We start from the raw sequence: 27454 nt of genomic DNA on the forward strand, positions 1-27454 counted from the left end.
TAACCCAAGAGGATAAGGACAACCCTGAGGGCCTTCGGTGAAATGGGCAAACTCTTAAGTTCTGAGAGCATCTCCAGGAACCAGGGGCAGAGATTAATGCTGGCTTCCTGAGTTGGAACCACAGGGGGCCATGATACTTTCAGGAAGAAGGGGAGTCAGAAGGAAGTTCATTCTCACCCCACAGGCAGGGTAGGGAGGGACACATACTGAGAAGTGGGTATCACAGATCCCATGACCTGAGTAGTGGGAAACTGATTTTAAGATTATTTATTTGAGAGTGGACTTGCACAGATAGTGCTCCTGGGCCAGTCCAGGGGCGAGCAGATCTTTGAAGGACTGCACCTTTATCGTACGCTCACCGAATCCCCAGGTGTAACTATCAAATGAAAGAACAGTCCATAGTTAGGAAAAACTAAATGCGAAGGATGGAAGCACTGAATGAGGACCGGCAGGAGCAGATCTCAGAAAACGTAAGGTAATGGACTTGTCAACACAGATTTTAAAGGCCTTGCTCAAAATAATAGGCAAGATCAATAATACGTACGAGGAAGAGGAAACTATACAATGACTAGCAAATTTGAAAAAGGAACCAAGAACAACTTGTAGACATGACAAGTTCACGTCTTTCTAATCATAATAAAAATCCAGCAGATATATTTACCATCAGATTAGATACAACTGAAGAGAGTGAATGAACTGGAAAGTAGAGAAGAAAATACGCAGAATTTATCGTAGAGAACCACACAGATAAATAATTTGTAAGGTCAGTGAAGATTCAGGAAGAGTAGATTCAGAAGTGTGTCTAATCGGGGTTCCAGGAGAGGAGCAAGGACAGAGCCAATACTTGAAGAGCTAATGACTGAGAATTTTATGGAATGCATAAGACACCCATTCAAAACCAAAACACAAGCAGGATAAATAAAAACAAATCCACATGTAGACAGTTAAGTGATACAGCAACTCGAGGGAAAAATTCAACAGTGAGAGTGAAAAGATTGTTTTAAGACAAAAACCCAAGATAGCTGCTGACAGATCTTTGCTGAAGGAACTTCTCGAGGATATTCTTGGAAGGAAGGTGATGGCAAGTGGGAAAAGTGGGATATGACAAGCAGTGGCAAGTAAAGTGGTAAATATTTGGACAATTCTACATACATATAAAGGAATAATGTTGGAGAGGCTGGAAGAAGGATGAGATTAAATACGTGAAAACAGTAACATCTGAGTTGGAAGGGGTAATAGAATTAATGGGGCAGGTAAAGATTTCTTTAACTTTGAATTTTGTGAATGCTGTGTGTTACTGCTTTCTTAAAGGTTATTGCTGAATAGTAGAAACAATGAAAAAAAAAAAAAAAAAAAAGGAATCCTACACTACTTATTTCAATGCCAGCCAACCTTGTTGCAAAACTTGACAAGAATAGGGGGAGGGAAGAAAACCATCAGTGAGATCTCATTCCTGAAAAGACAAACCAAATCCAGCAGTATGTATGACTAAATTGTATTTATCCTAGGAATTCAGACTTGGTTCAGCGTTTAAAAATAAGTTTATATTCACCCTCCACACCTACGGATTACAGGAGTAGAATAGTATGATTATCTTAATAGATGCAGATAAAGTATTTGATAAAATTCAGCATCCTTTTATGTAAACTAGGAATAAGAAAGCAACCCCTTCAACCTGATAAAGGTGTCTGCAAAAAGACTTTAGCAAACATCACACTGAAGAGAGAGACACCTAAATCTTCCCCTTTGATAGGAGAGAAAACAATACTTGCTGTCATTCCTTCTCTTAAGCACTGTGTTGAAGGTCCTACCCTGTGTAAAAATTCAAGAAAAATTAAGCAGAGGATAGGAAACTGGGAAGAAAGGAACAAAACTGTGATTCATATGCTTATATATGTAGAATTTTTTTTTTTTTTAATGGACAGATGTGTTACTCGAATTAGGCAAGTTGCTGGGGGAAAAAAACCACCCTACTGGAATCATATACCAGCAACAAGCAGAAAATGAAACTTGAGAGCTACCATTTGTAAGTGTGAAAACTGTGAAGAACTAAGAAGTAACTCAAAACGTGTGAGACTCCGTGGTGTGTATTATTTTCCATCTGGATACTTGGGTTATTCTGTTCAGATCTGATCCTTATAACCGTATACATTAGCACATGTGATCCTGATATGATATTGAGTAGACAATTGATTCATCACTTACTGTGTTTGATGTGGTGAGGTTCGATTGTATGCAGTACAGGTGAGACTGACCTCTGCTTTGGGGAGACAAATGTCTACCGCAGTCAGAACTCCATTGTGGGACTGTTTGTGTCCGTTTTTTGAGACATCAGTTTTTGATTCCCACCTCATAGGTATGTTTTCTTCCTTAATAAGGTGAAGTCTGTAGGCTTCTTGGAAATTCGCAGAAGAGTTAGGTCTATTTAAGTATCTGCTTTCCAAGGCTGTTTTTTGGAGAGACACCAAAACTTTTCAATTCTTTTTTTAGACAGAATCTCTCTCTGTTGCCCAGGCTGGAGTGCAATGGCGCGATCTCCGCTCACTGCAACCTCTGCCTCACGGGTTCAAGCAATTCTCAGCCTCAGCCTCCTAAGTAGCTGGGATTGCAGGTGCCTGCCACCATACCCAGCTAATTTTTGTGTTTTTAGGAGAGACGGGTTTCACCATCTTGGCCAGGCTGGTCTTGAACTCCTCACCCTCGTGATCTGTCCACCTCGACCTCCCAAAGTGCTGGAATTACAGGCATGAGCCACTGTGCCAGACCCAATTTGTCAATTCTTTGTTTTTTTCCCCCCACAGGCAGAGAAATTGAATCTGAAATGGCTGATGAATAAGCAAAGGCTTATAATAGAATACATTTCTATTTTTAGTGTTTCAACTCTTCTTTGAAATGAGTAACATTGTTTCTTTAAAATAGGAAGTCCATTATATGTATCCTCCTAGAAATGAAATAAAATTTTCCAGACTCTCTTAGTTACTGTGTTTTCTCTTAGTTTCTTTGGGTTAAAAAAAATCAGAGATTATACTTAAAATCTTAGATCAGGGCCCAGCACGGTGGCTCAAGCCTGTAATCCCAGCACTTTGGGAGGCCGAGGTGGGTGGATCACGAGGTCGAGAGATCGAGACCATCCTGGTCAACATGGTGAAACCCCGTCTCTACTAAAAATACAAAAAATTAGCTGGGCATGGTAGCACGTGCCTGTAATCCCAGCTACTCAGGAGGCTGAGGCAGGAGAATTGCTTGAACCCAGGAGGTGGAGGTTGCGGTGAGCCGAGATCGCGCCATTGCACTCCAGCCTGGGTAACAAGAGCGAAACTCCGTCTCAAAATAAATAAATAAATAAATACATTTAAAAAAATAAATAAAAAATAAATCTTAGATCAGCTGATCTGAAACCCACTTCTCCAAACACTTAGAAATGTTACATAGTTAGTAAGCACTCTTTAAAATGCATGGTAGTGCATTCACAAGGTAGGGAAATAGATGACCAGAGTTTATAAGCCAAGGTTGCGGGTAGTGACTGGGGCCTGCAGTGAGCTGACCATGGGACAGGGTAAGGGTGCTATATTATCAGTCGGAGTCATCTGAGTCTTTGGCTTTAATGTCTGGGGGAATGGGATTTTATCTGAGATTGGGAATGGGAACTGAGCCTTCTCTTACATCTCTCCATAAGACTTGAACCCTTGAAGGGCCGTACTGTCAATGGGAGGACAGATTAGAGAGAACATCTGCCCCGTAGTAGCAAGGGGAGATGACGTATAAGAATTTATCTGTTTTATCATGGGCAAGGGAGGCAAAGTCTCCTGAGAATTTGTAAGGGGAAACCATGCCTCTTGTAAAAGTTAGTCCCTGGCTGCTCTTCCTTGAGGTCCTAGTCGAAGCAAAAATAAGATAGCTCATTAGAGGCAGGCCCACAACTCAGCCCATTAAGGGTTGCCAGTCATAAAGCCTCACCAAAGATATAATACAAAATCACTGTTAAAGATAGAAAAGAGGATAATGAAAAATAAAGCCAGTCAGACTTAAAAAACAAAATCAGATAACTCAGAGGACTGATTATAAAGCTGGTTAGAGTCAGCTGAAGAGTGGAGTATAGGTCTAACGAGTTTTCCAAATGGTAGCACAAAGAGATTGAGGTCTAATTAGGAGCTCGACAGGAAGGAATAGGGATAAGACCATTTTCAAGAACTGAGTGGCCAAGGATTTTCCAGAATTGATGAAAAACATAACTCCTCACACTCAGCACAGTGAGCCTGAATAAGTTAAATACACACTTAAAAACATTTTGCTGAATCCTTAGAACCCCAGAAATGGATCTTAAAAGTAATGAAAGATTAAAAAGAAACTATAAAGGAATGGCAGGTTGACTGGCAGTGTGTTTCTTATCCCATCAAGAAAAGGCCAGAAGACAAATTAAATAATATCTTCAACATGGTGAGAGAAAAATGTCAGGATGGAATTCTATCCTCAGTTAATCCTTGAAGGTGAAGTAAATTTTCTTGGGGCTTTAAGGACTGAGAAAGTTTATGAAGGAGAGATCCTTGCTGAAAGAACTACTCAAGGATGTACTTTGGCAAGATCCTCAAAAAAGGAATGAGATCCCAGAAGCAGTGATGACCAGATGGCCAGCATTTGGGTAATTTAAACAAGCAAGGATCAGCTGTCCAGAAGAAGCAAACAACACTGACTAGCCCAGATGTGTGTGTGATGGGGGCTCATGTCACGGGGAAGGGCACCAGACCTAAGACCTTTTAGGTGATTCCACCACTGGGGAGGCAGCTGGAGGCATTTGTGAAATTCAGTCGTGAATGGATATTAGGAAGATTAGTGTTAGCATCACAGCTTGTAGGATGAGGTTATAGCGGTACTTAGGGGGAAATCTATTGCCTTAAATATTTGCAGCAAGAAAAGAGAAAGGACTGAAAGTTAATAAATGGCCATGTCAGGAAGTTAGAAAAGACAGAATAAACCAATGGAAGATGGGGGAAGGAATAATGAATATTAGTTTTACAGACTGGATCACAAATCCAGCAGCTGGTCCTAGAATCATTGAAATGGAATTAACAGTTAAAATCAGCACTCTAGCCACCCTTCCCCATTTAAGAAAAGATCTCAGAACACTAATCTTGACTGTTTTATGGGCAGGTTCTTACAGATCTACAAGCAACAGATAACCCTAATTTTACACAAACAGTCCCAAAGAATAGGGGAAAAAGAATGATCTAATATTAGCTCCTTCTATGAGACTCAAGTGACCCTAATACCAAGATCAGAGAGCAATCTGAGAATGACCTCTGATTTTTCTTACTTCAAAACACACATAGAAACTGCACATAAAAATGTCAGCAAGCCATACCTAGTGATGTGTTAAAAAAGAAAAGTGTCTCCATCAAGAAAGGTTTAAACCATAGAAACTTCCTGTGAACTGGCATTCGACTGTGTATTACTGTAATTCCATATACTTCAGATTAAATGAGAAAATGTCATCTGGTAAAGAAAAAGCAGTTGGTAAAATCCAGTACTCAATTATATTAAAAAGAGAACTAGGAGCATAAGATATACGACTTAACCTGAGGAAGGATTTCTGCCAGAATCCGACGGTTGGTGCAACGCTGGTAGTACAACGTTAGAGGCAGTGACTTGGGAATGCCACAGGCAGCTTCTTGCACAGACTTTGCTCAGCACTGCGTCAGGCTTCTCAGCCAGCTCTGTTAAGCCAAGAAAAAGAAATGAGATCATATGGTTTGGAAAGCAAGAAACAATACTGTCTTTTTTTCCACAGCTGACTTTTAATAAAGAAAAAGAATCTACAAACTCCTGGATTTGGCAACAGCATAGATGATAGCTGGGTAAATGATACATATGCAGAAATGAGTAACTTTGCTGGTTGTAGCTGGGGAATAGAAAAAGTAATTTACAAAAGATACTCTAACACCATCAACAAAATGACATGTAAGACTTTTATGGAGAAAATCACTGAAATTTTATAGAAGTATGGAAGAAAACTTTTTTTAAGAGACAGGGTCTTGCTATGTTGCCCAAGCTGGTGTTCAACTCCGAGGCTCAAGTGATTCTCCTGCCTCAGCCTCCCAAGTAGTAGCTCAGACTACAGACATGAACGCTTCAAAGAAAACGTTTAAATCATTGTAGTGCTCTAGCATACCATATTCATTGACAGAAAGCTTCTGTAGTTGGAAATATCAGTCCTTCCTATGTTCATGTATAAACTCAGTGTAATTCAAATACAAATTCCAGTAGAAATTTTGTAGGGGATAAATATAACAGTGTAACAAAGTGTGGAATCTAGAAACAGATCCACTGAATGCCACAGAGATGGCCATCTGAGTCTATAGGGGAAGGAAAAGACCAGTCAGGAAATGGTGCTGGGTAATTAAACTGATGGGGAAAGTTTTATCACTGTTTCCTGTCACATACCAAAGTAAATTCCTGGTGATTGAACACCTGACTTTGAAATGTATTACCAAAGTTCTTGGAAGAAAATAGCTTCTAAACAGTAGAATGACTTCTGTCGCAATGGTTTTCTCCAGGAAGGGACCCTGGGTGGCTGGCGTCAGGGGTATGAAGGAGATTTTCCAATCTGTATGGTAGACATGTGACAGTACAGTTTTGTGTGACAGCATAAATTTTTAAAACCTGAACGCATAGGCGTGTGGGTAATAATTTGTGGTTCAGCTATATGTAGGAGTCAAATAAACCCCATCCTGGCTAACATGGCGAAACCCTGTCTCTACTAAAAGCTACAAAAATCAGCTGGGCGTGGTGGCGCACGCCTGGCATCCCAGCTACTCAGGAGGCTGAGGCACAAGAAGAACTTGAACCTGGGAAGCAGAAGTCGCAGTGAGCCAAGATTGTGCCACTGCCCTCCAGCCTGGGTGACAGAGAGAGACTTTGTCTCAAAAAAAAAAAAAAAAAAAGAATGAACCAAAGCTGTTTGTATCTATATGAATAAATTTCACAAAGTTTAGTCAAAAAATGTTACCAAATAGCACTAAGAACAATATCATTTACACAGCAATTATAAAGCAACCTATATTTTGTTTGTAGAGATACATGTAATAGAAGCATAAGCACATGGAAGTAGTCTGTGACGCATTCAGGGTGTTGTCCCCTCTGGGAGGGAGATGACATATATTATACATTACACATGTGGGTCCACACACATGTATATACACATGCACATATATGTATATATAAATATCCGAGGTGCATATGACAGAATGTTAGGATTTGGTAAACCTGGGTGGTAGGCTAATGGATATTCCTGTTTTTCTTCCTGGTCTTTTGTATGAGTTATTTCCTCATGTTTTAAAAAAATCAGGAGCTGTTGATTCTGATGTAGCCATGTATGCTTGAATCTCTGTTTTATTGTCATTCTGTTGTAGTTCTGTACCTTCCTAGCAGGTCACTTTATGCCCAGGAAATAGATATGGGGGATTTCTTTGACCACTCCTACCCCACAGCTTCTCCGAGCATCGACACAGGGTCCCCCGTGGAGCTGCTGCTTAGCGCTGAGACAGAGCTCCGGGAGCTGTTGAGGGTCCTTTCACAAAACCCACCAAAATTCCAGCTGCCAAATTGGACCCAACTTGGCCTAGGTGGGCCATGTGAGTTGGCAGATACCTTCCGCGTCTAAAGAGTTTGGGGCTTCCTTTTACTTTGGTTCCCTGAATCTTAAGAACAGAAGAGCCATTCTCTTGAGACCTTAGGGGTGGGCCAGTTCAGTCTGTCGAGGCTTCGGGCAGCCTCCTACATCCTTCCCTGTGGGGGCCTTCGTCTCTTTGTCTTACAGTCTGAGTATGTTAGCAATATTGTAGTCCCCGCTTATCTATGGTTTCACTCTTTGTGGTTTCAGTTACCAGCAGAGAGCTGTGGTCTGAAAATAATAAATGGAAAATTTCAGAAAGAAACTCTCCCTGGGTTTTAAGTTGCATGCCATTCTGAGTAGCGCCTCGCCTGGGATGTGAACCATCTGTGTGCGGTGGATTCACGCCGTCTCTGTTACCTGCCTGTGCGTCACGTGGTGGCCCTCTCTGCTTTCAGATCCACTGTCTGGTATCACAGTGCATGTGTTTGAGTCACCCTTATTTTACTTACTTGTGGCCCCAAAGTGCAAGAGTGGCGATGCTAGCATATGGTTATAATTGTTCTATTTTTTTTTTATTGTTGTTACTCTCATATTATGCCTGATTTCCAGATTAAATGTTATCATAGATACGTAGGTAGAGGAAAAAAGCAATGTATATAGGGTTCAGTATTAATGTAATTTCAGACCCACTGGGGGTGTTGGGACATATTCCCAAAGGATAAGGGGGACCACTGCAGTAAGTAAAAGTACATATTTGACAGAAGTTTCTGGAATCAACAGAATACAGATTTCCTGTGGTCAGACCCTGCAGAGTGTGGATGGGCACACATCTGCCCTAACTCTTCCGAGTAGCGGAGGAAGCACTAGAGAAGGTGTCTGCTAGGGGCCTCTTACCACGATGCAGATTTCAGGAGTGAAGCTCCCGGAATGCTGATCTTGATAACCAAATTGGAGGGGCGTCCCTGGCTTCCTCATTTCTGTGACTCAAGGATCTCCCAGCATGATGTTTATGCCCCACTGAAGCTGACTCGGCAAAGCAGCAGAAAGGTTGTTTTTCATTTCGATTTCTTTGCTGTCTGTGGTGGTATTGCTTTAGCCTTAAATGTTTCAGTGTATTACTACTTAAGACTAGGACTTTTCATTTTCTTGTGAAAGATTTCTTTTAAAAAATTCTAACTTGGGAATTCGTGGTGGGGATGTAATTTCTTTTTCTGCAGAAGTTGGGAAGACACATTTGTGCTGCTATAAAACATACATTTGTGTGCGTTGCAAAGGAAAAATATTCTCCCAAGTTTGCTTTTCTCGGTTCTGGATCCCAACAGAGAATATATTTTTGTATTCTGTGTTTGCCTATGTTGAGTAAGATTAAAAGCTCACTTTCCAGCCTCAGCTTTTCTGCCGGAGTTTAGAAGTTGGAAACCACAAGGCTGCACAGAGCCCCACAGTCCTCGGCTGTGAACAGGCCTCGCTTTGTGCATGGCTGTTCTCCGCATCATGGTCTGCAGCCAGTGCCAACCGTGGCTCCGTGGAGACTACCCCTCGAGCACATGGTTGTTGGGAAACCATTCGGGGTTTATACAGAGCCTCGGCCAGAGTGACCTAGGCCCCTGATGTTGGTCTCTCTAGAGAAGGGGAGTGTTTTAGAGGATTTTTTTTTTTTTTTTTTAAATAGAGATGAGGTCTCACTATGTTGCTCAGGTTGATCTTGAACTCAAGTGATCCTCCCGCCTCAGCCTCCCAAAGTGCTAAGATCACAGGCTTGTGCCACCATGCCTGGACTTAGGATTTTTGAATGTCGTGATTATAACGTGCCTGAATGTGTCCATTTTGGCAGAGTTCTGGGAAACTCTTGGAAGCACCCAGAGGAGTTTTGGTTGGTGGATACCTGCCAAAAAGTGAGGGCTGACTGTACCGTGTTCCAAACCTTCTTGTCCCCATCTTCCTACCCACTGAATCCATCCACTGCTGAGCAGGGTGCGATTTCCTTTTTCACACCCAGCTTTAGTGTGTGTTCTCGGAAGGCCAATTTCTGGTACCCTCCCTCAATGATCCAACGTGAGAGTGCGCTGGCTGTGGGTCACACTGTCACTGCCCATGGCCAGAGGTCAGAACCCACTTGGAAACATCAGTGTTCCCTTACCCAGGATTCAGAGGCCTCCATGAGCTCCCCTTTGTCTGCAAAGGTTTAGTCTGGAATGAACAGTTGTGCCTCGGTGCCCCCTTCAACGCAGAGTGACAGTGTGGGAGAAGTGAGTGTTGCCACAGCAGCTGATTGAGTTATCCCCAGGGAGAGCATATGCTGGAAAGTTTTTGTCATAGGTGTTTTAAACCCTCTTCCTGCAAAGGTCTTAGAAAGACCAAAGTCATGTGTTCATTCTCTGATGAGAGTGATTTTTCTTAGAACACAATGCCAAGACATTGAAAACAGTCTCCCTTCTCAGCCCCTTCCTTAAAATGCCCTAATCTCAAAATTTGGATTTCATGATTGTTGATTAGACATTCCTACTCTATTTCCCTCCCGTTATATCCACTCAAGAGGAGTGCAAATCTCAGTTTCTTAAGAATCTCAGTGTCTAAGCCACTAACCAGCCGGGACCCAGCCTCTCACGTCATCTGGAGGTTTTGCAGGGCAGTGTTAGGGTAGGCCTGTCCACTTCCCGTTCTCGCCCACCTCTTTCCACCTCTCCTTACCCACCCCTTCTTACCCTTGTGTTCTCTTTGCTCATTCCTTTGATCCTCTTTAGGGAGACTCGGGAATACATCCAAGTAAATGAACCTCTTAGAGTTCTTCAGTGCAGTTGAACTTAGCCTGGGCCGTGGCAGGCAGGTGTATGAACCTGGTTGCCTCTGACCCATTGGACTTCTGCCCATAGGTGGTGAGAATGGTGTTATTCATCCTCATGGTTTGGGGTGTGTTGTCGGAAAGAGCCTGGTGACACTGTCTCCTCACCCTCCATGCAGCCTCTGGATGTGAAATTCAAAACTGGCATCTTCTGGGCCTCCCAAGACTCATTCTTCCTGTTTCCCAACATGCAAATTACAGGTTCCGTAACTCCTCAGGAGCTATTGCTGGCAACAGGCTGTTTTCTCTCGCTGAATTCTTGATCGTGTTTTAGGATTGTAATGCAGAAGTTTTTATCTCTGACCCTGGGTAGCGGCATTTACTGGCACTGGGAAAAGGCAGACAGCAGAGTGGAGATGGCACACTGCAGGCTCAAATGCATGTGGCTGAAGCCTGCAGATGTGTTGGTTTGGTTCACGTATTTTTTAAATCAGTCAACTTCACATTGTGAGAAAAATTTTTTAAAAGATGTCTGGCCCAACATGAAAAATCAAAAGATCTCTCAACTCAGCAATCACATTTCTAGGGTAGTCGGCCTTGACGGAGTGTCACTGCCTAATTTTAGGGGGCGGGTGTTTTTGCTACAGTCTCCACCACTCCCCGTGGTCTCACACCTGGCCTGCGTTTGTGCTCCTGTGCGCCTTTGACCTTGTGGTGGGGAGCATCTTGAATAGGGGTCATGGCTGCCGAGGCTCCTGGGCGTGTGTGCTCCAGAGACAGACCTGCACTCTGCTCTGACTCTGCTCTTGCTTTGTATCTCCCAGCACTAATGGGGACTGCTCATGCCTTGGGTACAGATCGCTCACTTCTAAAGAGGAGAATGTATGACACCAGAGAGTGCCTGGGTTTGCTTCTTCTCAGAATTTATTAGTCTGAAGAAAGAATTAGTGAAACCTGAAGTTTGGTGGTCAGGTAGGGATGGAAACTGTTGAATGCCTCAATTGCTACAAATAGTAACCTCTGTATATGTGTTTGGCAGGTGAAAGGAAAGCAGGCCAGGATGGATATTTACGACACTCAAACCTTGGGGGTTGTGGTCTTTGGAGGATTCATGGTTGTTTCTGCCATTGGCATCTTCCTGGTGTCCACCTTCTCCATGAAGGAAACGTCGTATGAAGAAGCCCTAGCCAACCAGCGCAAGGAGATGGCAAAAACTAACCACCAGAAAGTAGAGAAGAAAAAGAAGGAGAAAACAGTGGAGAAGAAAGGAAAGACCAAGAAAAAGGAAGAGAAACCTAATGGGAAGATACCTGATCACGATCTGGCCCCCAATGTGACTGTCCTCCTCCAAGAACCAGTGCGAGCTCCTGCTGTGGCTGTGGCTCCAACCCCAGTCCAGCCCCCCATTATTGTTGCTCCTGTTGCCACGGTTCCAGCCATGCCCCAGGAGAAGCTGGCCTCCTCCCCCAAGGACAAAAAGAAAAAGGAGAAAAAAGTGGCAAAAGTGGAACCAGCTGTCAGTTCTGTAGTGAATTCCATCCAGGTTCTTGCTTCAAAGGCTGCCATCTTGGAAACTGCACCCAAGGAGGTGCCAATGGTGGTGGTGCCCCCAGTGGGCGCCAAGGGCAGCACATCAGCCACTGGCACTGCTCAGGGCAAAAAGGGGGAAGGGGCTCAGAACCAAGGCAAAAAGGCGGAAGGAGCCCTAAATCAAGGGAAAAAGGCAGAGGGAACCCCAAACCAGGGCAAGAAGGCAGAAGGAACCTCAAACCAAGGCAAAAAGGCAGAGGGGGCCCAGAATCAGGGTAAAAAGGTAGATATGACCCCAACCCAGGGGAAAAAGGCGGAGGGGGGCCCAACCCAGGGCAAGAAGGCCGAGGGGGCTCAGAACCAAGGCAAGAAGGCTGAGGGGGCTCAGAACCAGGGCAAAAAGGCAGAGGGGGCTCAGAACCAGGGCAGAAAGGCCGAGGGAGCTCAGAACCAGGGCAAGAAAGCAGAGGGGGCCCAGAACCAGGGCAGGAAGGCCGAGAGTGCCCAGAATCAGGGCAAAAAGGCAGAGGAAGCCCAGAACCAGGGCAAGAAGGGTGAGAATGCCCAGAACCAGGGCAAAAAGGCAGAGGGAACCCAGAACCAGGGCAAAAAGGCCGAGGGGGGCCAGAATCAGGGCAAGAAAGCAGAGGGGGCCCAGAACCAGGGCAAGAAGAACGAGGGGTCTCAGAACCAGGGCAAGAAAGCAGAGGGGGCCCAGAACCAGGGCAAGAAGAACGAGGGGTCTCAGAACCAGGGCAAGAAAGCAGAGGGGGCCCAGAACCAGAGCAGAAAGGCTGAGGGGGCCCAGAACCAGGGCAAAAAGGGTGAGGGGGCCCAGAACCAGGGCAAGAAAGCAGAGGGGGCCCAGAACCAGGGCAAGAAGACCGAGGGGGCTCAGAACCAGGGTAAAAAAGTAGAAGGGGCCCAGCACCAGGGCAAGAAGAATGAGGGGGCCCAGGACCAGGGCAAGAAGAACGAGGGGGCCCAAAACCAGGGCAAGAAGGCCGAGGGGGCTCAGAACCAGGGTAAAAAAGTAGAAGGGGCCCAGAACCAGGGCAAGAAGAACGAGGGGGCCCAGAACCAGGGCAAGAAGAACGAGGGGGCCCAGAACCAGGGTAAAAAAGTAGAAGGGGCCCAGAACCAAGGCAAGAAGGCCGAGGGGGCTCAGGACCAGGGCAAGAAGGCCGAGGGGGCCCAGAACCAGGGTAAAAAGACCGAGGGGGCCCAGAACCAGGGCCAAAAAGGAGAGGGAGGCCAGAATCAGGGTAAAAAGACAGAGGGGGCTCAGGGCAAAAAGGCAGAGGGGAGTCCCAACCAAGGCAAAAAAGGAGAGGGCGCTCCCAACCAAGGCAAAAAGGCAGAGGGAAAAAAAGCAGAAGGTTCCCCTAGTCAAGGCAAAAAGGCAGACGGGTCTCCCAACCAGGGCAAAAAGGCAGATGCAGCTGCTAATCAGGGTAAAAAGACAGAGTCAGCTCCTGTCCAGGGCAGAAATACAGATACGGCCCAGAGTCCAGAGGCACCAAAGCAAGAGGCTCCTGCCAAGAAGAAGTCTGGTTCGAAGAAGAAAGGTGAGCCTGGTAAGTAACTGATTTCTTTATGAACTTAGAAGGAAAGGCTTTCTTTAAATGACTTGTGGATTCCCTCTGGGGAATCTGTATTAATCAGATATTGCCATAGGAAGACTGTGTAACAAGCATTCCAAAAAAAATTCAGTGGCTTTCAACAGCAGTCATTTATTGTTGCTCATGCTTCTGGAGGTTGGCTGATGTGAGTTTTCTCTGATGGTGGCTCTGCCTCAATCTGGTTTTGACTGGGTTGGCAACTCCTTGCTGCAGGTTGAGCTAGGTCAATTCCACGTGCGGTCCTTCTGGGGCCCTCCAGGGCAGAGGCCCTTTATGGTTACAGTAGAGGCACAAAAGGGCATTCCAAGCCAGCATTTCATTGGCCAGAACAAGTGATGTTTCTGAGCCGGAGTGAAGGGCCAGGGAGTCCACTCTGTCTCCAGGGAGAAGGGACTGCAGGGTGATGTGAGAAAGGGGAGGTGAGGAGCGAACGGTAGGTCCGTGTCTTGGCATGTCTTAAACATACGGGAGCACAAGGAGAGGTGAGGAGTTAGGAGCAGCAATTCTGTCCACCACACGGTCTAGAAGGGTTCTGCTTGTTGGTCAGTCTTTCTTACTTGTCGGACTGTGTTCCATCAGCCTGTTTGGTGTTCTTGCCTCACCTGATGCTTTTGTGTAGCCTGACTCATGTATCTGTGCTTGTTGAATGAATGACAGTAGGAAGACATTTTTGTTTTTCTTTTTTAAAGATGGGGTTTCACCATGTAGGTCAGGAGGCTGGTCTCAAACTCCTGACCTTGCGATCCACCCACCTTGGCCTCCCAGAGTGCTGGGATTACGGCCATGAGCCACCATGCCCAGCCAGAAGGTTTTTTTTTTTTTTTTTTTTTTAGACAGAGTTTCACTCTTGTTACCCAGGCTGGAGGGCAATATCGGCTCACCGCAACCTCCGCCTCCTGGGTTCAGGCAATTCTCCTGTCTCAGCCTCCTGAGTAGCTGGGATTACAGGCATGCACCACCATGCCCAGCTGATTTTTTGTATTTTTAGTAGAGATGGGATTTCACCATGTTGATCAGGATGGTCTCAATCTCTTGACCTCGTGATCCACCCGCCTTGGCCTCCCAAAGTGCTGGGATGACAGGCGTGAGCCACCGCGCCCGGCCCAGGTGTTTTTAAGGAACAGTTTCGTTCTTTCCCCCTCTGCCTTCCCCTGCCCCAGCCTAGTCGTGTAATAAAGCGTTATATATAGACACTGGATTACATAGATAATGTGATCATATAGCACACTGGTTTACCTTTATCTTTTTAGTGTATATTACTGTAGAAATTGGGCCAAGGAGTTCCTGTTTCATGTTTATCATTCATTCAATTTCACTTATCTTTCTTTCTTTCTTTTAAAGTTTTTGAATAGCCATTAGCTGATTTGGAAAAATAATTGGATTTGTGTTGATAAACAGTATCTTAGAGATGTGCAATGTTTGGAGCAGTGTTGGGTCGCACAGGCTCTGTGTCTTTAGCTGGGCTTCCCTATCTTGCCTCTGTTAGGCTGTTACCTTAGTCGGGTTTTCTCCTTCTCTGACTGTTTTTGATGGGCCATTTGCTAGAACAGCGGCCCCCTGCTCCATGTGAGAGGCTCTCTCCCCTGTGAGTGGCTGTAGGCTCCTGTGGGAAGCCAGGGATCAGCTGCCTGACCCTACCAGGTCAGGTGGCCTTGCAACCCTTTTGAAAACCCAGAGCTCGGCCTCAGCCGCGCCTGCAGAGGCTGGCGGGCAACACGCTGCCCTTTCTTTAACATGACGTTCTGCTTGACCCAAAGCTGGGGATGGAGCTGAGAACTGGCTGCTACTAGGTTCTTCCACATCAGGCATGTCCAGAGCTTCCTGCATCCCGTGGTCATTGTTACCTTGTGTGGTTTTAGGCATTTGAAACAAGATACGAAACAGAAGTGTGATGATGATATTGGAAAGGAAGACAAAATTGTTCAAACTTGCAGGTAATAAAGAACCTTGTTAGAGATGAGACATACACATGACATCTGTAAACCTAACACAACAGCTTGAGTGAGGTGATAAAGTTGGAACCAAGAAAATAAACCCCATGTTCTAGGAGAAGAAGATTAAATATTATCGATGGAAGGATAGCAATTTTCGAGTTAATTTAGTGGCCTATGATTATTCCAGCTAAACTTTCTCGGCAAGATTTTCCCCTTAACTTGACAGATGATTCCAAAAGTCCCATCTGAGGAAAAAATAGGAAGAATAGTTGAACAGATTTTTTAAAAATGGCTTTTAGAAGGCCAGTCTTGTCTGATGTGTGAACATCTCTCAACTGTTGTAATTATGAGTAGGGGAAGAGAAGGCCCTGAGAACTGGAATGAGAGAAGCATTATATTGCAGTAGGGAAAGGAAACGTTCAGCAGATAATCTCGGGCAGCGTGTTCATATATTCATAATTTGGAAAAGTCTTAGACCTGCCAGGCACTTGCCTCTATAAAAATGTAAGATTTGGATGAAATAGATTTAATCTGGAAAGAAATGAATATGGATTAGCCCATATGGTGGAAGATGGCCACTCTGACATTGTCATGAGAAGACACCACCAAGGCTGATGTGGGGGAGCTTGACACACAGCCACGCAGGGCTGCCTGACCACAAGGAGGAGACAGAGGCAGGCCCACATGTGCCACCAACATGCTGTCCACGTGGTTTTTTTCTTCTTCAATGTCAGGAGTCTGGAAAACATGGGGAGGATTCTTTCTTGCACTTATGTTTTTGTTGCTTGAATTCGCACTGAGAAATCTCAGGCCTGTTTTCCCATGGCGGATGTACAAGGGCATCTTCAGGGCCCTCTGCGGTGGATTTGGGTTGCTCCCCAGACTCCGATGAGGATCCTAGAGATATACCCTCCTGAATCGCTTCTTAAACTTTGGCATGCAGATGAATCACCCAGGATCTTGTGGTGACTCAGCAGCTCCCAAGAGGGGCCTGAGCTTCTTCATTTCTGAGCAGCTCCTGGGAACAGCTGATGCTGTGGGTCCCAGTTCCATACATGGGGTCAGTCAGGACCAGGAGACATTGTCATTTAACTGGCGATTTTGAAAACTCACATTAAAGCAAATAAGCTTTATTAAAAACTATTATTATAATAAGTATATAATATTTTTTAAAATGCTGGCACAGCAAATTGTGTGGCCATTTTGAAAAGCAAAAAACTTAAAATGCAATAAAAAAATAAAATAAAAAAAGAAAAGCGATATCGTAAAATGTATCAAGAGCCTTAAAGGGGCTAGTAGTTTTTCTTCTTCTTCCGGACTCCCCCCAGGAAACACTGTAAACCGTGGTAGCCAGGTCTGCGGGTGAGTGGCTGGCGTGTCCCTCGGACTGCTTTGAGGGCCTCATTCGGCTCACCGAGACATAGTGCGGCCACTAACAGGGACGACTGTGAAGCTCCCATAGGAACCTGCAAAGACTTGGTCACGTGTGACTTTTAGTTGAAAAAGTCGGGTGCCAAATTCTTTAGATGCGTGAGAACAATGGAGGGCAGAGACGTTAGGTAATTGATAACAAGATAAACAAGAACTGTAGGAAACACACTACAGTGTGAGTGCCAGTTCCTTTCTGATTTTTTTCTTCAATGTGATAGTTTTCTCTTCAAAAGTCAAAAAGCACCTGGGCCTGTGGCTCACTCCTGTAATCCTCACACTTTGGGAGACCAAGGCGGGAAGATCACTGGAGCTCAGGAGTTCAAGACCAGCCTGGGCAACATAGTGAGACCTGGTTTCTACAAGAAATTTAAAAAAGAAAGAAAAAATAAAAGTCAAAAAGCAATGCTTAAGGATCTTGTGACTGTGACAGCGCCCCCTGGAGCTGGGAACGCTGTTTGGAAAGCTTCCAGTAACTCTCCTAGGACAGGAATTCCAGTGAGCTGACGAAGCAGAGAATTTCCTATTAAAACCTTTCTGATATAATGCCCTTTAGAAATTATTTTAGGGAGATAATTGGGTCTTGATATTTATCTTAAATGCTCTCTTTACCATTCCAAAAAATAAACAAATATTGATACTTACTTAATTCCAGATGTTAAAACAACTGAAAAAGATTCCTGGAAGGCAGGGGCTGTTGAAACTCTTGCTCCTGTGTGCTATCTCCGGGTGTAGCTCAGCACCACAGGCCCCTGCCTGTGGGTTCATCTTAGTGGTTCTGGGGTGAAGTGCAGAGGACGACCTGAGAGCCACAGCGGACAGACCTTAGGGCCTGAGGGTGGTTTGTAGCGGCACAGACTATAGAGTCACCCAGGATTGTCGATAGGGGAGCGTGGACTTGGTGACCGGGTCCAGGGCTCCAGCCACAGTGAAGAGACCCTCCATGAGTCCATGATGCTCAAGCGACAAAAGCCCAGGACAGATGAAAGGAGGCATTTATGAGTGTGGAATGGACTCACTAGCAAACACACGTGTGATTGATTGGGTGATAGGGCCCGAAATTCAAGGTATTTGAAATCCCAGTTAACAAGCATACGTAGGCAGTCTACTTCTTTCCCCTAGAATCCGTAGTGCATATTGATAAGGCTCCAAGTTTATCAACAGAAAATCCTTAAGTCCTTAATATATATGGATTTCCATGGTCCCAGGTGGAGACCTTCTCACTGGGGGAGCAGCATCTGTACAAGAAGCAGCATTCAGGATTCCTGCTTAAGATGCTTCACACACAGCTCCTGCTGCTACCAGTTCTGTGATGGGGTCACACTCAGGATGTGGGGAACCTTGGAGTCCCTGGAATGACAAAGGCTGGGTACCTCCTGCATGGAGACTGTGAAGGGAGGGTGCTGGCCCTGGGATGTGAAGAGGTCGGGTATGTGTTACATGGAGGGGCCCACACCAGTCTGTGCGGGTAGCAACTGGGATGGAGAATCCTGTCCTTTTGCTGTGTCCTCTAATATAGCGGTCAGACCCTGCATGGCCGTTGTCAAACCAAAACAGGAGTGGGTTCATGCGTTACGGTTTCACTGAGTGTGTGCTGTTCTCTGGTCTGTGCTGCTGGGTATCTAATGTAAATGTCCCAATCAGCATAGGTCTTTGGTGGCTGGGGGTTGTGAGGTGCGTGTATTTGGCTCTTTTTTCTGTCTATCTTGGGACCAGGCTGTTCTTTTTTTTTTTTTTTTAAAGACAGAGTCTTGCCCTGTTGCCCAGACTAGAGGGTAATGGCATGATCTGGGTTCACTGCAACCTCCGTTTCCTGGGTTCAAGCAGTTCTCTTGCCTTAGCCTCCTGAGTAGCTGGGATTACAGGCGCCCTCTACCACACCCAGCTGATTTTTGTATTTTCAGTAGAGATGGGGTTTCACCACGTGGGCCAGGCTGATGTTGAACTCCTGACCTCAGATGGTCTGCCTGCTTTGGCCTCCCAAAGTGCTGGGATTACAGGCGTGAGCCACCGTGTCTGGCCAGGCCTGGGCTGTTCTTGGCCTGTGATCTGTAGGTATTGGCCTTGTTTGGACTCTGTCACAGTCTTGTATTTTCCACCCTTTGCAGCCAATGACTTCAGAGACATTTCTTGATTTATTTGTGGCTGCCATCTTCCTGCTAACAGCATGGGTGGAGGGCCCAAATCCCTGAGCCACTGCCGGGTGGCATGTGCAACAAGGGCTGTCTGCGAAGCACCCAGCTCCCAGCTGCTTTGCAGCTGTCTGTAAAGGACAGAGGCCCTGGGTGGGCTCAATGCAGTGTGCATCTCTCCTCTCAGTTACTCTGCTCTTTCCACACACAATGCAAATGCAGGGGAGAGGCCAAGGGCACACTGGGCATGGTGGGCACGTCGCTGCAGATGGCAGAGTTCCCGGCCACGTTGGAGTCAGTTGTCAGTGGCACTTCCTGGATGCTTGGCCATTTTACCTCGCAAAGGCCCTTCTCTGCTCCGGACACTCTCCATCACTTGCAGTGATTTCCCACCTTGCCTCTGTGCCCTCAGACGATTTTCTTAGTTTTCAGTTAGCCATGAGTTGTGGTGCCCAAGGGTATGAAGCAGAAATCTGTGAGTCCACAACACAGATTTTTGCCAGTGGCTTATGGAATTGGTGTCACCCTTGCAGCTACGTCTTATATGTGGAGCTTTGTGTTCCAGAATTAATTGGATTCCCACTTAACCATTGGCAACTGTCACCATGTTGCCGGGTGAGCAGGCCTGATGAGATCCATTAGACCATGTGTTCCTCCCTTTGTTGGAAAGGCTGCGGTGGCCCCCACTGGCCGCCCTGGGCCTCCTTGCCCCTCAGCTGGAGCTGAGCTTCCTGTCAGTATGGGGCTGGCCCACTCCAGCTTCTCTGGGGCCATGTATGCCCAACCTGACGCAACCCTAGGCAGAACTCTGGGTGGGCTGACTGGCCCTAGACATCTAGAAACACAAAGAGCTGTGGATGTGTATTGGGTGGGAGGAGTAAGGTGGCCTGGTGGCTTTGCTGCGGGGATCCGGGAGGTGCGTGAGACCATTTAAATTATCACCTAAATCAGTGAGAAGTAAATAAACTTAAAGATTCCATTCCTCAGTCACACTAGCCACATTCCAAGTGCCTCCTAGTCACACATGGCTGGCAGCTCCCCTTACACAGTGCAGAGACAGATCACCTCTGCTAGAGCAGAAAGTTCTGCACGGCACTGCTCTAGGCAGGACCATTTGAAAGGAGGGGGCCTCTTGGGTCACTGGCAAGTCTGTGCAGCGCTGTGTTGGTGTTGCACTCTGCGCCTTCCTGCTTTGTTCTGGCTGCTGTGTCCTGAGCACAGGGTGGGGTGAGCTGTCTGACCTCCGTATCACAGTGGGGTGCTGCGAGGGGTCACAGAGGTTGTGGCTGGCCCATAGCACATGACAGATCAGCAGCAAAACCAGTGCTGGAGCTGGGCTCCACTAGAGACTCCAATTGCTTCTTCAGTCTTCCTGGCTTTACCCGTTACCTGGTTGGTCCCGCAGGGCCCCCCGCTGACAGGTGCCCCAGAGGCAGACTGGCAGGAGTGGTAGGCCCAGGACACGTTTTTGCAGACCCAGGCTGGAGCTCATCCAGAACGTCAGCTTTGATTTTCCTCCAAGAGCAGATTGGGGCCGTGCAGCAGGTTTTTACCACTTGTCCATGGCTCTGTTTGACAGAGAACACCTGCCTTCCTAATCCTTGCCTTTTACAATTTATTATTATATAAATATATAATATATAAATATATAAATTTTCCAGCAAACAAAATTCACAGCATGGAAGCATGGAAGGTAAAAATAGAAAGTCTTTTTGCTCCATCCCAGTTACCACCCACTTAGGGCGGGGGGACCTGAAATTCCCCGTTCTCTTCACCTGGGCACTTACAAACGGGAGCTGCCACGCACATTGCTGGCCGCTTAACACTGTATTGGTGACATCTTTCCATATTGCACCTGTGATGCTGCCACATTGGGCTGCATGATACTCCCTAGCATGAATGTATCATAATTTATTTAAATAGCATTCAAGTAGTGTGCAGCTATTTTGCAGCTAAAATTAATGCTGCAATGATGTACATACACTGTTGTGTGTCTCTACAAAGTAAATTCCTAGATAAGTAATTGCTGAGTCAAAAGGTGCCTACAATTTTAGTTTAGGAAGACAGTGCTGCGTTGCTCTCCAGAAATGTTTCACACTTTACGATGAGAGGTCCACGTGATTGTTTCCTGACTCAGCATTGCTCATACAATGCTGCTGTGCTGCCCTGGAAATGATTCTAACTTCAGGAAGTTTGGGGTGGGAGAAGCATTATAAACCCAGACGTGGGATAAGGAGGAAAACCTCTTCCTTCAGAAATGAAAGGCACAAATTCTTTAATAAATGTTTGGAGAGGAGGGAACTGATGGCATCCTCGGGAAGTGTAATTTCTCTAGAACCGAAGCTTCCCCGTGTTTGGGGTAATGTCAGCTGGATGCACGTGTCCAGGCCTTAGCTGGTTCGTTCTCTGATAGTTAACTGAGCATGTGTGCAGAGTGTCTATAGGAAAGCCAAGTTTCTTGCACAGGATGCATATGTATGCAGTGGCGTTTTTTTTTTTTTTTTTTTTTTTAATCTATTTTTATCCTCAGATTGAGTCTTAGCAGGATTATGCTGTTTGCCTCCCACCCTGGGCTGCAGTGATCTCGTACTACTTGCCATCTGGGTGTTACATCGGCAGGAGTGCTGTCCCACCCAGCACCTGGAATCGAGTCTGGATCCTACAGTGTGGCCATAGACTGAGGAAGGACATACGTACCTTCTAGAGACCCCACAGTTAGTGTGTGCGCCAGAGCAGTGTGCTTCTAACCGGAGTGTGCTTCACTCACTGCTACTGCTGGGTGGAAACAGGTGTTTCCTCCTTGCCTCTGCCAGCGCATCACTCAGGGAGATGCAGGCATGCTGGGTCCTTGTCGCACTGTTGGGGAGTCTAAAGCCCACCCAAGAACCTGTGACCTTTCAGCCTAATGGAAGGGGGTGGGTACCCCTGGGGTCATGGCACTTCTTTCTCGGCTGTGGGCCAGCTTTCTATGGGGCCCTCTTTCCCCAGCCTGCTGATACAAGCCAGTTTTACTCTGTGGCCAGAGAGACCATTGTGTCAAGGCCCAGGAGAGCCCAACTATATGAGGTGGCAAACACGCAGAAACAGGCATTTCAGAGGCCCATCCTGGCCACGTTGTCAAATAAGTCCATGTGGGAAAAAGGCCACCTTTGGGAGGTAGGATCATGGGTAAATGTTAGTATCTCCCTTTCACCCTTCTGCATTTTACAGTTTTTCTCTTTTTTCTTTTTTTATGTAGAAGAAACAGAAACTCCATTACTTGTCTCTAAGTTAAATAAACGGGCCCTCCTCTGGGTGTTTTGAGATAGCTCTGCGTCCTCTGAGGAGCAGCATGGAGTGCCTTGCTCCTTCTGGGCCCTGGGGTGAGGAAAGGTAGTGCCAACTCTTCTGAGGCCTCCAGGAGGCCAGTGCCTGTTCCAGCCCTGGCACACAGGCGCCCGGGAAGCATTCATGAACTGGACAAGGTGGGAAGTTAAAGGCAGGTCCCACATCCTAGAGCCTGGCAGTGCCCTGATGGGAGGGTCTAGGAGCTCCCTGTGGTGTGCAGTCTTGCTGAGCCCCCATTCTACCCCCACAGTAGGAAATACAGCCTAAAATCCAGAGTCATGTTCTGCAATCTGATGGGGCTGGGGTCGCAGGTCAGTGGGTGTGGGGAAGAGTTTTCAAGCCTCGAGGAAACAGTATTCAAGGTGTCTAGTATAGCAGAGCCCTCATCTTAAATGATTTGACTTGGTGATGGGAACACGCCTTGCTCCCGGCTCCTCACCCTCCTGCCCCCGCCTGTCCTCCCAGCACGTGGCTTGCTGTGCTCCAGGCCCAGCACTGCGTAGCACAGCAGGTATGATGCCACCATGCTCCCAACTCGGTGTTTGTTCAGATGTACAGTGTAGGAGGCTGCTTTCCATGCCTTTTTCCCCTGTGCAATTCTCTAAGGTGGATTTGAATTTTTACCTGTTGGACAAAAGCAGAAACCAGAGCTCAGACTTCCCAGAAGTCATGAAGGGGACCAGCAGATGGCAGAGCGGCGTGTGTGGGCAGCCCCTCCCCAGTACTCCCCACCCGTCCCCCCCCACCCCCCGCCTGACAGGTGCCCTTGCGCCCTTCTCGCTGGGAGAGCACAGAGAGGTGTGCACAGAGATCAAGTCAGATACTTTTTTTTTTTTTTAAACGTAACTCAGTTTCTCAGGGTCTGACACTCTGAAGAAAACTCTCTGGGGCTTCTGAGCCTTTATTCACTTTCTGTGTGAGTTCTGCAAACCCAGTTTTTTCTTTTCTTCTTCTTTTCTTAGAGAAGAACAAAAACATCCCCTAGGGAAGTGAGCCAAGTATCAATGTGAGAAGCTGCTAGGTGACACTCTTCCAGGAATCTCTTTTCAACCACTTGAAAACATGGCGAGGCTGGGATTCCGGTCACTGCCCCCAGACAGCTGTGGTCAGGCAGCCCAGGATTAAAAATCCCCGCCGTTTCTGCAGGCATTAGGTAGAGTCCTGATTGCCGTTAGCCTGGATCCTCCTGGGCCAGCCTGGGTGCCCTGGGAAAGCCCTTGCCCAGGGTCACTCCCCTCCAGGAAGTGTCTTTCTTTTAAAAATACTGTAATGTGGGTTTTAACTCCAGGTATAAAATTGGTTTTGTTGAAATTCAGAGGAAAAACCAAAACTTTAAAGAGGAAAACAGTCCTTCAATCTATAGGATATTTTAAATTCCATTAGATGCCATTAAATGTCCAACTCCCCAAGTTGGTAGCTGATTGCTTTTTTCTCTAACCAAAGGAAAAAGACTGATTAAAAGGCCCCGAATCAGGTTGTTCTTGACATTATTTGAACTTAGCTCCATTGCCCTTAAAGCTGCGGCTGTGACCGTTTGTGGCATTCGGGCTCAGGAGCAGCTGACCAGCGCCTGGGCAAGGCTGGGCTCTGTGGCCTGAGCTGGGCCTATCGTCCAACGTTTGTATGCTGCCCAGGGCCTGCCTCAGCTGTGGGCAGAAGAGCAGTGAGTGAGAGCAGGAGTCGCAGTTTGTCTCCGGGAGCACTCGGTAGATCTTCATTTCCTCGAGGGTCTCATAAAGCTCACTTCACCCGCAGGCTCAGGAGGAGCCCGCCCGTCCACAGTCCAGGAACGAGTGGTTAGGGAGAGGCCAGCAGTGCTGTTGGCCGGAGCTCCTCTCTAGAGAGCATCCTGCATCCCACCTCGGGGCAGGACCCTGAAGGGAGCTGGCTCCTCAGGTTGAGAGAGAGACGCCCTCTGGACTTTGGGTCAGCAGGAATGGGAGCTTGTCTTCGGCCTCCGAATCTTGGTGTGCAAAGGCTGATGACTGCTTGTGGGGTGCTGGGCTTCCGGGAGGCGTGGGAGAGCCCCTTCCTGGGCCCCAGGGTCTTCACCACCTTACAGTGGACCTGAGTTTGGCTGGGGTGATTGGGGACTGCAGGGCATGGAAGGCAGCCCAAGATTGCCATCTGGCTTTGTTCCCACAGGGGCAGCCATGCTGGGTCCCCTGGTCTGCACGGTCTGGAGTCCCCCCATGCAGGCCCAGAGGCAGCAACTATTCAGACTGAGATCTGTGCGTCTGAGGAAGGGGTTCTCAGAACCGATCTGCAAAGTCCCTTAGGAAATGAGTTTTTGCCAGTGGAGTTCTTTCCCCAGCCCTAAGTCCACGCCGTTTCAGGTTCCACTGTCAGAGTCCCCGGGTCGACACCTGGGTGTCCTCACACCAGCCTAGCTTCCTGAATACTCGAGCCTGGACCCTCGTCCTGGGCTCTTCGAACCCAGCGGGGATTCGGGCTCTTAGGACCAGGGTCCAGGCCTGCTGATCTTCCTGCTTCCAGCCTCATCCCCCTGGACATCCTGAAATCATTTTCTTAAACTCAAAACGTTCCTTTTTAGGCGTCACTTATTGCTTGCAGGTTAAAATCCAGATTCCCAGGGCCTATGAAGACTTGTACCTACTCCAACCTTGGGTGCAAATCTGACACGCTAGGGCCCAAAGCCCCTCACCATCTCTGTACTCAGCTGTGCTTGGCCCAAGCACCCTGCCTCAAAGCCTTTCTCGGCATTGCTGCCAGAGTCGCTCCCCAGGTCCCCCTTGTGTCACTCTGCTGCCTTATGGTGCTGCGTCCTCTGCCTCTCTTGGCCACAGCCCAACCTAGAAGTTACTTTTCCAAGCCTAGCATTTCATGGACTGCTAGGTGCACAGGTGGTACATACCTGTCTAGAGACCACCTGGCCCTGCCTACCCTGGGCACGGATGCTGGGCACCTGTAGCGGCAGCTGGAGCTGAGCTGGAGCCTTTTATGGGGCCCATCCCAGGGCTGAGGCGAAAATCCCTTTCCTTTAACCACAGCTGTTGCCGGGGCTCAGACAGCAGTTCCTGGAGTGGTTCCGACACCCTCCCCGTGGGCTGAGAGAGCCAGGTGTGCGCAGTGCAGGGGTGTTCCAGCAGCTGATGTGCGGGGCTGGCCGCTGAATCTCGTGAGGCTGCTTATGGCTGAGGTCCTCCTTCTATGGCTGAGCCCTGGCCATGGGGGATCCTGGAAATTATACAGAGCGGAAAGCCTCATGCAAGGATGCCACAGTTGACAGTGAGAGAGATCCCTAAGTGCTTTGCCAGATGACTTTAATTTTAGGTGCCTGAGCCTCCCAGTGTGGTTGCAGAAGGGAGTCGTTTTGAAATTTGGGGTGTGAGGTGCGTTATCTGAGCTGCTGTGAGCTGCTTGAAGGCTGGCCATGCTGATTTATTTTGCCGTGTGTTACCCTGCACCCGGCATGGTTCCAAGCATATTGCAACTTAATCTTTGCAGCCAAACTGGGGGGTGGGGAACAGTGATCATCCCCATTTCGTAGGTAAGGAAACAGGCAAAGGAAGGTTAAGCTGTTTGTCCAAGGACATAGGAAGAAGCTAAGCTGTGATTCGACCCCAGGCCACCTGGTCCTAGAGGCCTTGCTCTGACCTTGATGCCCCACCGCTCAAGGACAGAGGTGACTTGCAGACTGGATGTAGCCCAGGGGTGTGTTTCTTCATCTGGACAGTGGTTTTATTCATTTATTTATTTTTGGTTGAGTTAGCTGTCAAGAGTCAAGATGAGAAGATGGCACTTCAAAATCTTGCTTCCAGGCTCTTGGACAGATCTGTGGCTCTGAGGGTTCTGGCCCAGGTTCCTCCATGGGAGCCGCCACCTGGAGGTGAAGCACCGAGCCCAGGCCTGGGTGGTTATTTGTCACAGTGCCTGTCACATTCATGCAGGGCCTGGCCCCTGGGCGTTGCTGTGTCCCCGCCAGACAGAGGTCTCAATTATGCCATCAAGATGAGACACTGGCCTGCGTCTCAACTCTTGGCTACTCCCTGGTTGCTCCCCAGGCCTCCTGACCTGTCCCTTCCTGGTATTTCAAATCTGCCAAGATGGGCAAAGCATTAACCACAGGAGCAAGCTCTCAGTGAGCCAACCTGTTCCAGAATTCACTGCACCCTAGGCCTTTCGAAGTCTGTGATTTCACGGACTAGGTGTTGAGTCTTGACAACAGACTTAGTTTAGTGCCTTAAGATTTCACAATTCCGAAGATCACTGGCATCTTCCAGTATTTGCCGGAGCCCTGAGTGATGTGCTGGACACGCCTTAGGCTCTCGTTAGTACATTATTTAAATGCAGCTCACTGAGAGGCCCAGAAAATCTGCCTCTGCTTCCGAGTGCCTTCCTTTTTTCTTTCAGTTGTGCTGCCGTTGATCTGGGGACAATTGAGACAGCACAGTTTTTACGTAAAAGATTTAATGAAAAATGTTTTGTAAAAGTTACAGCTCTCTAATTTAAAAGGTAGCGTTTTTATGAGTGTGGCAAAGGCTGTGGAAGTTTCTGGAGGGCCGTGAGGGATAGGCAGAGGAAAGTGTTCAATTTTGCATTTGTTTCCCTTGTTACAAGTTTTTATATTAAAATACCTAATAAAAGTGAATTGCATTAGAAAGTTTTAATAAAGATTTATGAGACTGGCACTCTGAGAGTGCTCTCAGGAGCACTCTGTGGGCTGCGCCTGCAGGGGTGAGCCTGTGGCCATGACCCCCGTGCCTGAAGCGGTGTGGCAGAGCGAGTGTTCTCCAGCTGTCATATCCAGATGTTCCCCACCCCACAGTGCAGTAGGGGCAGTGGGCCCTGGAAGGGTGTTCTTTAAGGAGACAGAGTTCAAGAGAGGCCAGAGCTCTTGGGTTACTCTGGAACCTCTGTAGGACCAGGGGCTGCCAGGAATTCAGCAGGGGGCGCTTTGGGGGTCCCCGGTTGTGAAGAATAGACTAGCCAGTCCAGGAGAAAGTGTGAGCCACACACATGTGAGCCATGGATGTGATGTAAATATTAGTTGGTCACGTTTAAAAAGGCAAGCAAGAAACAAATGGACTGAATGTTAATAACATTTTATTTGACTCAGTTTATCTGAA

General features: G+C 47.2%; 1 protein-coding gene across 3 annotated transcripts in view; it reads left to right on the top strand.

Moving 5' to 3' along the window:
- RRBP1 (ribosome binding protein 1) overlaps positions 1-27454 on the top strand; it is a 78739-nt gene that overhangs the window by 9942 nt on the left and 41343 nt on the right. For all 3 annotated transcript variants that reach the window (XM_039479400.2, XM_074406203.1, XM_074406202.1), the window contains exon 2: positions 11431-13498. In XM_039479400.2, the coding sequence (XP_039335334.2) occupies positions 11452-13498 (2047 nt within the window). In that variant the 5' untranslated portion in view covers positions 11431-11451. The remainder of the gene's footprint in view (positions 1-11430; positions 13499-27454) is intronic.

The sequence above is a fragment of the Saimiri boliviensis genome, chromosome 9 (genome assembly GCF_048565385.1).
Source record: "Saimiri boliviensis isolate mSaiBol1 chromosome 9, mSaiBol1.pri, whole genome shotgun sequence".
In the NCBI taxonomy this organism is placed as follows: Eukaryota; Metazoa; Chordata; class Mammalia; order Primates; family Cebidae; genus Saimiri; species Saimiri boliviensis.